The 14,213-nt window shown below is 38.6% G+C and overlaps 1 protein-coding gene across 1 annotated transcript; it reads right to left on the reverse strand.

Moving 5' to 3' along the window:
- Positions 1-1,193: 1,193 nt before the first annotated feature.
- On the reverse strand, positions 1,194-13,410 carry LOC143163667 (alpha-1-antiproteinase F-like). Its single transcript, XM_076345370.1, has 5 exons — positions 13,323-13,410; positions 10,734-11,379; positions 6,959-7,229; positions 3,978-4,125; positions 1,194-2,789 (listed from the first exon to the last, which is right to left on the reverse strand). The coding sequence occupies exons 2-5, from the start codon at positions 11,365-11,367 to the stop codon at positions 2,601-2,603; spliced, it is 1,242 nt and encodes a 413-aa protein (XP_076201485.1). The 5' UTR covers positions 11,368-11,379; positions 13,323-13,410; the 3' UTR covers positions 1,194-2,600.
- Between the last annotated feature and the right edge of the window lie 803 nt (positions 13,411-14,213).

Raw genomic sequence — 14,213 nt, forward strand, 5'->3', positions numbered from 1 at the left:
AGTAACTAAAACATCACTGTATCATCAATACTGTTTTGAGCACAAATCCAAAACATAGCCCTATACTAGCCACTATGAAGAAAATTAACTCTACCCCAGCCAAAACCAGCATATTCTCCACCCCTCATTCCATACCATTTATGTCATGCTCAGGTCCTACGCTATCCAATACATCCTCATTAACCACCACCCCCCTTCCCATCCTTTGATACAATACTCAGATATCATTCCCTTAGTCTATGGACCACCCCTGTAAAATGCCTGTAAAATGTCCACAAATGTCCACAGAATGTCCACTGAGTTCATTTAGTCCATGGCTTTGGGCTCCATCTGTTATGGTGGTCACTCAGGACAGGAGAGGTGGTGTGTTGCGTGGAGTTACTGGGCACCAAAGCCAGCTCAGGTCGGGTCACTGATCTGGTTATGTCAGAAAAGTGTTTGTGACCTAGCAAGATCTGCAGTGCCTCTAGATTAATATAAATTACAAAGATCTGTAAGAATCTGTAGAAAAGTACCCTCTGTCAAGGTTCGCTATGGATCCAGTGATGTAGTCAAAGACAAATGAAAACAAATTGAGTACATCTAGTTTTCAGTCTGGGAAATACTAAGTTTATTCTTCCTTATTGCCCGATTTGAATGCCACACGAGTTTTTCTTCACTGTGATTTTAATTTGGAAGTGGTTCCTCTATAAAAAGCTGATAGCTTCTAAGCACTTTTCTTGTTTTCCTGTCATAATCTATTAAAAAAAGTATGATCTAGACGGCCCGTATTTTGTTTATGGAATAACAGGAACCACAGCTTAAAACACATGCCAAGACTGGTAACATAGCTATTAGAGGGAGTCAAGAGAGAGCTTTTTAGAAGACAGATGAGAGACACACACGAAGCTACACACTTGATAGAGTAGAAGCAGCACACTGTCTGTACCTTTGAAATAAACATCTCTGTATCAAAGAAATGCCCAACCTTCTCAAAAAGTTCTCCTCCTAACAGAGATAACCTACTATGTGCTGAACTGGGATTCACTGCTCAGGCCAAAGGCAGAGGGCTTTCTGAAGCTCATTACTGGCAGTACCATGCTGATCTAATGTATATGAGCAGTATATTAATAACTGTTTGTTGACACAGGTCAAAAAACCCTGCTTGAACCATACTTAAGTCTGAATTACAGAAATAAAATAGCAAAATTAGAAACTTTTTAATTTCATGTTTATTCATTGTTGTTGTTCTACTGTAGTACATTTGTCTGCATATTTCAAGGCTGTACAAAGACTGGTGTTAATGCTTAATATCTATTAACAGACTAACCCATTTTAGTCAATAATTTACCCCTCCTGCAACCAGAAATCAGATATATACCATGAACATGAGCAAAGAAATAAAATAATGATAGATGTTGTGAAAAATAGAAGAAAAAATAGGTAGGAAAGTAAACAAGAAAAAATAAATAAGCATGTGCATTATGAATGTGACAGTATTGTGTACTTTAATAGTGAAAACAGATCTTTATAATATCGTGGCTATACTAACCATGAAGCGGATGAGAAATAGAGTACCAATGTTGTATTACTGGACAGTCTGGGAACAGAAGGGGTTATGTCAAGAGACACGGTAAGTGTCACTGGTGGGGTATAGGTGTTACTAGTAGGGTGCTTGATCCTACAAACAATACTGGAATGGTGCTTACTACCATGGGTAATCTCCCAGGGCCAGACGGTAATGGTACAGGTACTGGCACCAGGGGGAGATGGCTTGTGTTTCCTGCTGCTTGGGGGCTTCTAGAAGCTGGTTTAGGTGCAGGCACAGGCTAGAAGTAGTCTTCTGGCTGCTCTGAGCTGTGTATCTGATTCACAAAGGTTGGCTCCAGGGCACTGAACTGCAGAGATCTGATCTACCTCTTCTTTTCTTAGACCCAATTCTTAGACCCTCTAACGTTTGCCCTGGAATGAGTCTGGGCTGTAAACTCTCACAGAAACAGTGGGCAGGCCAGTATATATCTGCAGGGGAAAAACACACCTTCTTTGTGACCCCTTTGCAGCAGCCTAGCTGGGACAACAGCTGAAAGGCAAGGATGTAATAGACTCACTGGACAACAATGGTACTATGCAAGGTAGTAAGCATTATGCATGTTAAGATCTATGCTAGATATAAACTTCATGTTGGTAGGAAAATGGGCACAAGTAGTGAAGTGCCATAACTTGTACCCATTTGTCAGTCAACACAAAAAAAAGGTGAGAAGGCAGCCGTGAAGGAAGAAGCAGGCTTACACAACCCTCTCCACCCACATGCTCCTCATCTTCCCTGCTAGAAGATGTATCTATGCTGTCAGTATCACACAGGCCTATTTTGTCCCAGATCTAATGACAGTTCTGCCTGAATGCAACCTTCTTTAAAAAAAAAAAAAAAAACCAAAAAAAAAACCAAGGCCCAAACAAACATGCAACTATGACAACTTAAATTGCTAAAGAGTCTCATCTACAAAAAACAGTGAATAACATCAGTTAAGAGGCAGAGAGCCCTCTGTAGCCATGCCATACTCATCAGGTCAAACACTTGATTTAACAGTAGTGATCACCGCATACCTAATATGTACATCAACTTAATCTTTTTTCAGAGGGTTCACAATTTTTCCCATGAAGAGTATATTGCTCTCCATAGTTATGACCATTAGGAAGGGCCTATTGAATGTAATGGTAACCGGAACGGACATAGGCACTATTTCCATGCCTGTGGCAGCTGCTGCTTCGGTGCCAGTCTCATCCACCTTTACCACAGCCTTATGAATAGCCTGTGAAGAAACAGATATGTTACTAGTCAAGGGGGTACAAAACTAGTCACCTAAATAAGAACTTGAGCTAAAAGTACCTGAAGAAGTTATTGGTAAGAAACAAGCATCAGATGGACAGATGTGAGTCCACTGCACAAAGACAGCAAAGTTGGAAAAAAAATCAACAAGCTACATGCAGCATAGCTTTCCTAGCCCCAGAGAGGAAAAGTTCATCCCTGGTGGAGGGGCACGTCCCTGCTAGTGAAAATATTTGCTTTGTTTCTTTTCTTATTCCCTGCTCCCACTCGTGCAGATCTGTGGAGCTAGACTAAAGGTTAAGAGAGCAAGATCATATTCATATTTAACTGTCTATGAAAAGTTCATATAGTTGATGAATTAACATGCAGATTAGCACAATGAATAGCATCCTGAAATTATGTTTCCCATTTTCCTTAATGTCTTGGAAAAAATGGGAGCAAAGGAGAAGGGCCAGAAATGGAGGGCTAGAGCAGAGAAACATGTAAGTTTTACCTTGCAAAAGCAAGACGTTCACAGACCCTAATTCACTAACTTCTACCTGAGGTCATGAGGGCAGTTGCTTTTTTCATATTAGACAATGAAATTTGCACTGATTGTCAGCTTTAAACTCTAGGTTTATGGAAGCATGACTTATCTGTAGCTTTTGCCTGGGCCTGGCACTAATGAGAGTCATTGCTCATAGGCTTGAAGCAAAATGCTTTTAGTAACTGCATTTTCTTTTCCCCCAAACAGTTTAAAAGCAAGCAGTGTTTTTCCTCTCCCCTCCATAAAACACAAGCAGTGATACGTCCTACAGCTCCCTACTTGCCCACAGGCAGGCTTAAGAAGGTAGACACAAACAGAAGCAGCAATGTAATGACTGTAACAACACACTGCAGGAGGGTACCAAGGTGTGGATAGATGACGATTTGGTCATATCTGTTTTATAAGGTTGCCAAGCACAGATAAAAAAGGCCTCCTGGATTAAAAAATTACAGACTTATAACCTGCTCCAACTCAATTGCACTGACAGCGCAAGTAACATGAGCGAAATACTCTGTATGCCAACAGCCACCTTTTCATGTGAAGCAAAGCCTCTTTACACGAGTTTTGCATTGTGAATAGTTGTAAAGAAAGTGATGTAAGTATCAGTAACCATGGGCCCATAAATCAAAAAACAGTGTGACTTACCTGGGAAATTCTGTGCTGGGGCTGCCCAGTGATCCCAGACAGGTCAGCCTTATCAGTGAATACATCCATGATGCCCATTTTATATAACATATTTTTTAGGTTATATGTCCCATAAAGAGTGAATTTCGGAAGATACAAATTTGCTGAGCTGCCAGAAACAAAGTGCAAGAATATGGTGAAACTTTTGGTCAGATATCACAGTATAACACAGACCCCTGAGAGACAAACTTATTTTGCTTTCTCCTCAAAGACATTTTGCTTGCAGGCTCTCTCTAGCCTACATGGGACATGTATAGTGACATTAGTCTGGGGAGAAGAAAAGAAGGTTTATAACAATGTTGTAAGGCTGGTTGAGAGGATAGGGTTGTACGTTGCTGGCTCACCGTCTGCAGTAAGCCAACACATGAACAGTGAGATTGACCCAGCGATCATTTGGCACAACAGTACAGCTGTACCTCCCTAAGGATCTTCATCTGACATTTTCAGAAGTTAGTGATATTTTGTGCATTCTACTGGAAGCACCTTCATCATGCCCCATTACTGAGGATGCAGAGGATTCACTTTGTGAAAAAGTGATTCTTTTAGATGTCTCAAGCTGGGCACAAAAAATCCAACACATCCGAGTTCACTGGTTACTTTTTTGGGGAAAAAAAAAAAGTTGGCCTTGTGCGTTTATCATATAAATCAGGACAGAGAAAACAAAAAGATATACCAAAGGAGCAGGACAATTGTGGTGGTGATTGTATGGATGACAAAGTAAAAAACAAAAGCACTTTGACAGAATATAGTTAGTCAATAGATAATTCTTTTTCTATGTCAAATCCAATGTCTGATTTATTCAATTCTTTTTTTGAAAGTGACTAGTTTGCTGCTTTCCATAAATTAATAAAAGCCCCATATTTCTGACTCATTTCTTCCTTGCTTTTTCAGTAAGGATCTAACAATTCCTTTTCAAAGGTTAAAACCAACATTTACAGCAGCATAATGAGACAGAGGTTAGTGATAATGCTGACAGTAGGTACTGTTTTCTGGTGAGAAACCAGGACAACTGTCCAGGGTTCCAGGTCAGGGGGATGTGGAGCACTTAATGAAGCTGGCCAAAGAGCAAGTCATCCAGTGGACAAGTGGGAAGGAAAGGGCTCATACCGCCAGCACAGCATAACATCTAAGTCAAGTCTGGCTGGTACCCCAAAATGAGAGTGCTAGTGGATTGACAACAGGTTGCTGATCTTTTACTTCTGCCTAATTTCTGACTGTGCTGATTGCTTTCTCAAGTGAGGATGCAACTATCATTAAATCATCTGTCTTGCTATTACATAAAGACACTCATTCACAAGACCCCACTTGCTTTCAACATGCAGGAAAGGGAAAGCCATAGACACACAGCAACAGTGCGAGCAGGCGGGCAGCACTGGGATACACTTTCCAGAAGAGAAAGTGATGTTTTCTCCACAGTTCAGCCATTAAATAGATCTCAGCTGGCAATACTTTGGCATTATCCCCTGTTCAGCAGCCAACAGTAATGAAAAATGTTCCTCACAATGCTTCTGCAACTTGTGTCAACACCAGTTTGTAGACAGAGAAACAGGGACAAACATAGCTTGCCCACAGTCCTTAAATCATTCCATATCCTACATCAAACCCATTTATTAAGACCTCCCAGAGACTCCAAATAATAGCAAAGGGCCATCAGTTGCTTTGAAAACTAGAGGGAAAGGGAGGAGTTTGTGTCATTAGTTTGCAGGAGAGAACTGTCATGATGAAAAATGGGGAGCTGCATGAAACTAGCTCGTCTTTGATAGTGATGATTTTTTAATTATAAGATTTACATCTCCCATTCATGGCTTTTAGGTAGATTATTCCAGTTTGGGGAGGGGGGAGAGGATGGAGGGAGGAAATATAAATAGTGTCTTTCTTGCTGATTTTAAAGGCAATTGTGTTTCTTTCACAAAAATGATTCGTAAGTATCTTGATTCACCATCTTATTTGTCCTACAGTGATTTTAGTCACAAACCACATAGCTACTCCCAGAAGTTTCAAAACTGTGAAAGTGCACAGAGAATTTTTCTTTTTTTTAAATGAAAAAAAATTTTAGATTCTTTTGATAAGATTTAACAGTGCATCAGAGTTGAGAGCATGACACTGACTTTGGTTTTCTCTATTAGGATATCATTTTTGTCTTGAGAATTGATCATCTAAAATACGATTTTCAAATGTGCATGTGTGAAGGTTTTTAACATGACACATCGGATCCATGAATGAACACAAGGGCTTGATTCTGTAAACATGTTGTGCCTATGCTTGTACACATATTTTGTCTCATCAAAGGCTACTACTACATATGACAATAAACGGCAGGAGTCTAAAGTTGTTTTTAGAAAGCATATAAACTTGCTGCCTTCTAGTCACAAAGTTACCTTGAAGCAAGTGTAGCTTATTCCAATTTTGCCTTCCTAAGTCTTCAGAGAGCCTGAATATAGTGGCTCTGCAATGTGCCAGCTGCTCTATACCCTTGTCATGGAGCTTTGTCCTCACAATTGCCAAATGAAAGTTGCTATTTCAGCATTAAATGTGCAATTATTGGTAACTGTAATAGGCAGAAAGGAAGCAAGAGACAAGAAAAAAGGCTGAAGGAAAGTGATAGGAATTTACCTGTAAATAGGAGAAGGCAGAAGACCTCCCGAAAAAAAGTGAGAAGAGGTCTTAAGAGAGAAAACTGGGGGCTATGGAGAGTTGAAGATGGGAAACAAAATGCGGAAACGGCAAAAGTCCTAAAGCTGTGAAGGTTTTCACTTCACGCAGTACTGAATGTGAAAACACAGGGACACCAGAAAGCCAGATTTCAACTTCAGTCAGTGGGAATTCTTCTGTAGGTTAAAACAGAACTAAAAATAGTGTCCTGATTCTGTGTCATAGCCCAGCAGATTGAAACTTATGTGTCTCCTTGCCTACCATCTGAACCAAGAACTGCAGAATTTTACCTTTTTGAGACTAATGTCCTCCACCTTGACATACGTTCACAAGACAATCTTTTCTCCAGCTTCCTCATTCTTCCTTGATCAGGCAGAATAAAAAATGCCGAAGCACCTCCTTTGTAATCCATTTGCACCACAGTGGAAGACAGCTGTTCATCATAGCCATGCTTGAACAGGCCCATTCCAAACATCATTGGGACTTCAACAGCCTTGTTCCCATCCACAAAGAATTTGTTCTTTTTAGTGTATTTTGGATCGAAAGGTTTTTCCCATTCAGCTTGAAATATAAGAGACAGAGTAACAGAATATTTTGAGGACATGAAACCATAGGGCATATCACCATAGGACACATTCATAGATGACAGAATCTGGTACAGCTGGTTCAACTTCAAAGACAAACCAGTTTGCAATGAGCACTTGATCTTACTGAACACTCAGAATAATTCAATAGCAACACACAGTAGGTAGAGTGTGATGTAAAAACTTCCCTCAGATCTTACAGCAGGCTGCAATATCCTTCATTTAGATGAGATACCAAGTGTTCTAGTGTGCACTTTTCCTCCATGACAACAGTTTTAACAAGCCTATAAAGCCCTCATATGATGCAGCCTTTAAATGACAGCTCAGAAAAAGAAAGATTCTCTCCTTTCCTTATTCCCATAACAAAACAGACTTGTGAAGGGTGACATGAGGGATCAATTCTCCAGAGAAATGAAGGGATTCAGGTTACTTGCAGAGAGAAGGGTTTTATATGCCACTTTAGTTGATGGCCAATAAAGTCATGAAGAACTTAATTCTACCAGACTGCTGAGTTAAAAAACAAAACAAAACAACTTTGTTTTTCTACTGTTATGCTCACAATATTAAATTTCCAAAGGCTCCTCGCTTAGTCATAGTGAAACAAACTGTCTACATTGAAACTCTGGAAGATACTTTTCCTCAGTGGAGAGGAACTTCTAAGCCAAATTCCAGCTATCCACCTCATCTATTTCAGAGGCTGAGCAGATTAAAAATAAGGGGAAAAGGTGGTTTGTTTGTTTTATGGGGGGTGGGGGTTTTTTTTTGTTTGTTTGTTTTTTTTTTAAAGAAAGATGTGTTGTTCTGTAGTAAATTTTGCCTTCTAGAACAAAACTAATTTTTTATCAAATTTAATGGGCAAAAGTAGAGCCACAATGCTAAGTAAAATAAGTGCCATCAAGAAAACCACGAAATAAGATGCAACCCCTTTTTACTTCTGATTTCTATTTGAACAATGATTACTAGGCAGTAATGGAACAAATGAAATAATTCTCGTCTGCTGTTTCTACCATCTGTGAAATAGACATAAACAGCACTTATTTAGTATTTGGAAAGAGTGAAATGAGACTTAGTGCATGTCTTGGGCTCTGAAAATATAAATTGACAACTGTGAATATTCTGAAGATGTGAATATTCTGTGAATATTCTGAAGTAGCATAAAAGTTGCTACTTTTATGTTTCTTCATTAACAGTGACTTCTATCATCAGCTATATAACAGACAGGACTAGTGCCTTGATATGCTTAGGGAAAAAAAAAAGCAGAATGAATCACAGAAACATGAATGACACAAGTCCTGAAACACTCAAGCAACCTTTATCTAGTGCTCAACTCAGGGAAAACACCCACTGATTTTAGAAAGAGCTTTGCTTGATTAAAAACTGAGTAGGATGTTAGGATTTAGCACAGAGATTAGACAGAGATGATATTCACTAATCCTTTCCTCCTGTTTCAGAGGAACTCTTATTCCTATGCTCTCCTCTCTCTTAGGAGGCTACCTTCTAGGGATGGCACCTTTCTCAAATGCTTCACAGTGTTCAAGTGGAAAAATAAACCTCGAAGTATGATACTTTGTGGTGACCAACTTGGCTAGGGCATGATAAAGAACTGGTGTACTGTAGTGGAATAGCATGCCTGCTCGCTGAGAGCCAGGAAAATATTGCCAGACTTTTGTCCTTAGGGAAGGACTTCTACACTACGCTACACCACAAAAAAGGGGGAGGAGAGTCACCAGTACTGTGCAAGGAAGGTTGTAATGCACAGAGAGTGGACAAGAGCCTAGAAGTATAGACTGGTTATAGAGGTACCTGAGCTTTAGAGATCCTCTCCAGATTAATCCCAGACTCTAGATCAAGTAACATTAACCTACTCTCAATTTCAAGATAAAAAGCCTTATTATTGCTATTAATGTTATTCTTTAATCTGTTTTCTTTAAAATTGAAGAGCTAAAACTGAATCTCCACCAGCTTTGGAGGAGCTGGGAAATCATTTCAGTAATAAGAATGAACATCTAATTTTAAATAAAGCTTATTTTTAAAACATGTAAAAGTTATCTGTAATACAAAGTTATCTTTAATACAACGTTTCTCACGCTTTTGTCCCCATTGTGATACTAAATGTATTGCTCCTTCTTCAAAAACCTTTCAGTAAAAGAAAAATCAACAGATTTTTTGCCTGTTTTGAAAGACATGCCTGATGCTAAATAAAAGCCTATCTTGAAAACATTATTTGAGACAAACAAGTATGTGTTAAAGAGAATTAAGAAACATCAATCATCTGTATTCCGAACAGCTCCATTTAGCTGTGGCCAAATCTTCAGATATTACTACAAGGAGCAGAGACACAGATGAAGAGCAAAACAAAAAAAAATATGGTTTTGAATTACTTTCGGGGGAAGCCTCATATTGGGGAGGAGAGTGGAAGCATCCAGGTTAACAGTTTTAAAAAAGAATAGCATTTCTTTTAAAAGAATAGCATTTCTAATACATCATCTCTGTTTCAATTAAAAAGCTTAATGATATTTTTATCAGATAAATTACAGAATATTATTTTTCTAAGTACAGTTGCTTTGTTTTCAGAATACGATAAAATGAGTAAGAGAGAAGGTTTGAAAGAAGACACAATATCTGTTATTAGACCACTGATTGAGCCTTACAGCCTTGCTCCTCTTCTTCTCATTAGATCAGCAGTCTGAAAAGCTCTGGGAAGATCTGTAGACTGTATCTAAACAGACTGCACAAGTTAATTAAGAAAAACAAGCTTATTGTCATTAGGCTTGCATTTGATATTGGTGGGTCCATCTCTTCACTGGAAAATATTAGAATCTGCAAATCAAAAAAAAAAGGTTGAAAACCTATGCCTCTAGACACATCAGGACTGCAGCCATACTATCAGAAAAGGCATAGTTACTAAAAAAAAAAAAAAAAAAAAAAAAGGAGAACTTGAGTGTGAAACTAAAGCTACTGTTACATGTTTAGCTTTGGTACATGAACATACTCAGTAGCAGCAAAACTATTGAGTAAACATATTTTCTTTTAGGTAAAATGCTAAGTTTTACTTTAACAGTGTTCTTTGAATTTAACTCTGAACTTGTTAAACAAAAAAACAGCTGAAGTGGTTTTCAAATTAATTCCTAGCCAACAAAGCATTTAAGAAAGTGCTTAAATCCCACTACATTGTATAGGACTAGATGCTTTACTGAATAGAGATGCCTTCCTCAAAGTTTATTTCAATTAATCTTCAGCAGGAAAGAAACATATATATTAAAAGATATAGGAAAATTTGCCATGAATTTTGCTAGGAATTATCATCAGAACATAATTTCCAATAGCTTTGTTTATAATTAAGTGTAAGTAAGTGAGGACCAAAAGGAAAACAAGATATGAGTCCAATTGCAAAACCATATTGCAAAAAAAGGTGATGAAGTGCAAGACTGACCTGAGGAAATAATGTATGAAGTAGGAGAATATGCTATGTATATCTTACCGTTAAAATAAATATAGCTAATAAGGAGAATTTCAGTAAGTGGATCAAGGTTATTTATGAGGTCCTTGATTTTCCCATTGGTTCTTCCTGCTACATATTCGTTGATCTTTATCTGGGCTTGATCGGCCCTCTTGAAGTTCATAGGATAAGCTTCTCCTTCATAGAAGTTTCTGAGATTACTTAAAAATTTCTCTTGTGGCTTCAGTCGGTCAAGCACAAACAGGATATTTCCCATATTCAGCTGTAACCCCTCAGTCTTTCTGTTTACCATTTGCATGAGTTGACGATAACCTTCATGTATTTCATTTTCAGAAATCTCACGTGGGTTAAAGCTAAGGACCCTAAGAATCTGTGTCAAGGTGTCTGATCTGGCACCCAGAGTCAGCATTGCAAAGGCAGTAGAGATGCTCAAAGGAGAGAAGAAAACATTCCCACTGTTTTCACGAGAAGAAATCTCTTTGTAAAAACAACATGCAAACTGACAAACACTGTTCCCTATAGTCTGCTGTGGCATGTTTCGGTTTTCTTGGCCTCTTTGATTTTGGTTTCTTACACCTTGGTGATCAGGCTTATAGCAATAACTGTTGGAATGAATCCCAACAAGTAAAAGACACAGGAAAAACAACATCTTCATGTTTCTATAACTCTGTAAAAGAAGAAAAGAAAAATGACATTTGGCTTACAAATCCTTTTACCTTGTGCTTAGCAATAAGTCAATCCCTTCACTGTACAGAGCTGGCTTGGTACCGGTGATTCCAAGCCATTTGAATTCAGGGATACCTGCTTTCTATTTCAAGGAAGCTGAGTCTGGAAAATTACTCAATCTACTGAAGAAGTTATGAAAGAATAAAAATTAAAGCCAAAGAGGAATGAAGTAATACAAAAGACGCTCTCATTAAGGTTAGGCTACAATTCCTTTGAAACTGTTTTGTTTCCAGTGTTCTGTTTTTAATGTGGCTTTAAGTGATAAAAAGCTGTAAGTCAAAAGTACAGGTCTATAGAGCAGAAAGTAAGGGAGCCAGTCAAGGCTAGTCAGTAAAATTTAGCAAGATGAAAAATCAAAGCAGAAGAAAGGCATAATATTCCTCCATTGTGAGAAGTAAAATATTATACATTTTTCAATGGGCTGTGTGTAAACATATAGGCAGGCACCAGAGAGAAAGTAAACGCACTTGTTAATGAGGAAGTGATGGACCTTTACCATGACTCCATAAAGCTTGAACAATTGAGCACCATTTAAAAAAACCCAAACTTCCACATAACTAACAAAAGAGAGAAACATGCTTTGAGCAATTAGGAAGTTATCAAGACCCTGGAAATACAGTGTTACTTATTAAGAAAGGGAAAATGAGTATGTACACAGAACAGCAAATGGAAACAAGTGTGCCTGCTGCATGCAAAGGCATGTCCAGCCCAGTGGCTGAACCAAATCACCTAAAAATAAAAATAAAAAAAATACAGGAAACTCTAGAACAATCATGGTATTTATCACCAGAAAGATAGCAAAGGGTGATTTTGACAGAGAAGGCTGCAATGGTAAAATGTGAAGATGAATGAGTGAATTCTGGAGGAACAAAGATACCAAAAGATACCGACAGAACAGGAAAGCCTTTCCCAGAGCAACACGGAAACCGTCCATTCCACATCTGTGGCGATACTTTTAACTCTAGAAATTAATACTGTACCACACTTGGTTCAACAACCTTCGTCAATAGACAGAAGGAAGTAAAGATGTGGAATATCTGGAAATCCAGAACATCCTCCTGTGGTATATGATCACTTTACCTACAGAATCTTTTAGAAAATACAGTACTCTCTACAGGAAAATCTAAGGATTTTCAAAGGGGAAAAATATCTTAGGTTTCTGACTTACAATGAGATATGGTATTCAGACTCTCATGTCCTGTAAAATCATTGAATCCTTATCAGCTCCCACCATGACCCCACATTTGTGTTCTCCAGTTTCCAGCATCTTGGTTCTCCAAAATTCAGGGAACTCAGAATGCTGATCTCTGCTTTAATAATATATGCTATAAATATTCCTTAATTCACACCCTTTGAATATCGTGGTTATAGCAATACTACTATCACTAGGAAGGGCCTGAGCCCCATGACAAACCACTTTCAGACAGTTCACTTTCATATATAGAACACATTTAAATTTCAGCTCTTTGGTTTGTTTGTGACTTGCTCCACCATCACTCTTACTCTAATACTTTTAGCCTTTACCTCTTTCCATAGTTTCTTTTTTTCCAAACTCTCTAGAAGCTTCGGAGAACAATCCTCAAGTCCCCACTTCCATTTCATTTCATGCCCTACATTTGTTATTATCATCCATTCACTTCATTTAACTCTCTCAAACATTTAGAGATGCAGTTTTCTTAAAGAGTTATGCTATGCAAACATGCCTATCTCACAGAGGACTTATCTTTTTTATGTAAAAAACCAAAACCATAATAAAACAATACAAAAAGCTTTAAATTGCAACTTGAATATGAACATGGTAACTTCTCAATTGATTATTCAGAAACTGTTGTCCTGCATATAACGTTTGACAATTTTTCCACAGAAAAAAAATGCATTACTTACGGTATAGTCAAAAGGGTCCTGTTGTATTCACCAGGTCTGCACAGGTCCTTGCTCAGTTGTTTATGCTGCTGAACACAAAGCAGGGTATCCTCTAGTAAAGGTTAAGATCATCTAAGGGCTGTGACTCACACATTATAATTTTAGAGATTAGGTAGTGCAAACAATGTTGAAACTAGTTTTACTGGACACCTAACTTTGCTGAATATATGTTTCACACGTGACTTTTTATTATTCATAACTATCTGATTGCCCTGGTTAGATTCAAACCAATTTTCCTCAAAATGAACCTACTGTTTCTTAATATCAAACATTCATACACATCTCAGTTGCCTAAATCTACTATTTTATGAACAAGAGAGTCATCAGAAGTAGTAACTACAGAGAAATATCTTGAACATAATTTCCAGTGACTATAGCATTGCTGCCACTAAGGCAGGAGGACAAGGCTTGATGCACTGGGACAATCTGAATTTTTGTGACCTAGCCTGCTTGTCTCCTGCATATCCATCCAGGCATGGATTGTCTCCAGGTGAAGCCAGTGATGATTCTAATAGGTGCAGGGCTTAAAACACTGTTTTGCTACATTAGCAAATGCTGCCGTAAATGTGCCTGACTATCCACTCCCACATGGGGAATCCTCTGGCAGCAAGAGCTGTGATAGCAACTCCTGGGCCACTTGCATGGCCCTGCGCCCGAGGAAGAAGGAATGTGGCTGGGATGCCATCGCACGCAGGTGATCCCAGTTACACGCATGGCCTGGGGACAGGGGGCGGAAGCCTAGGAACATGGGTGTTAAATAAAGCAAGTCTTTAGACCAGCTTACTATCTTGTGATCTGGGATGTGGGGAGCAGGCCTCTCTGATCGTGTGCCAAGTTCCGCTGGGTCAGATC

This window comes from Aptenodytes patagonicus, chromosome 7 (genome assembly GCF_965638725.1).
Source record: "Aptenodytes patagonicus chromosome 7, bAptPat1.pri.cur, whole genome shotgun sequence".
Lineage (NCBI taxonomy): Eukaryota > Metazoa > Chordata > Aves > Sphenisciformes > Spheniscidae > Aptenodytes > Aptenodytes patagonicus.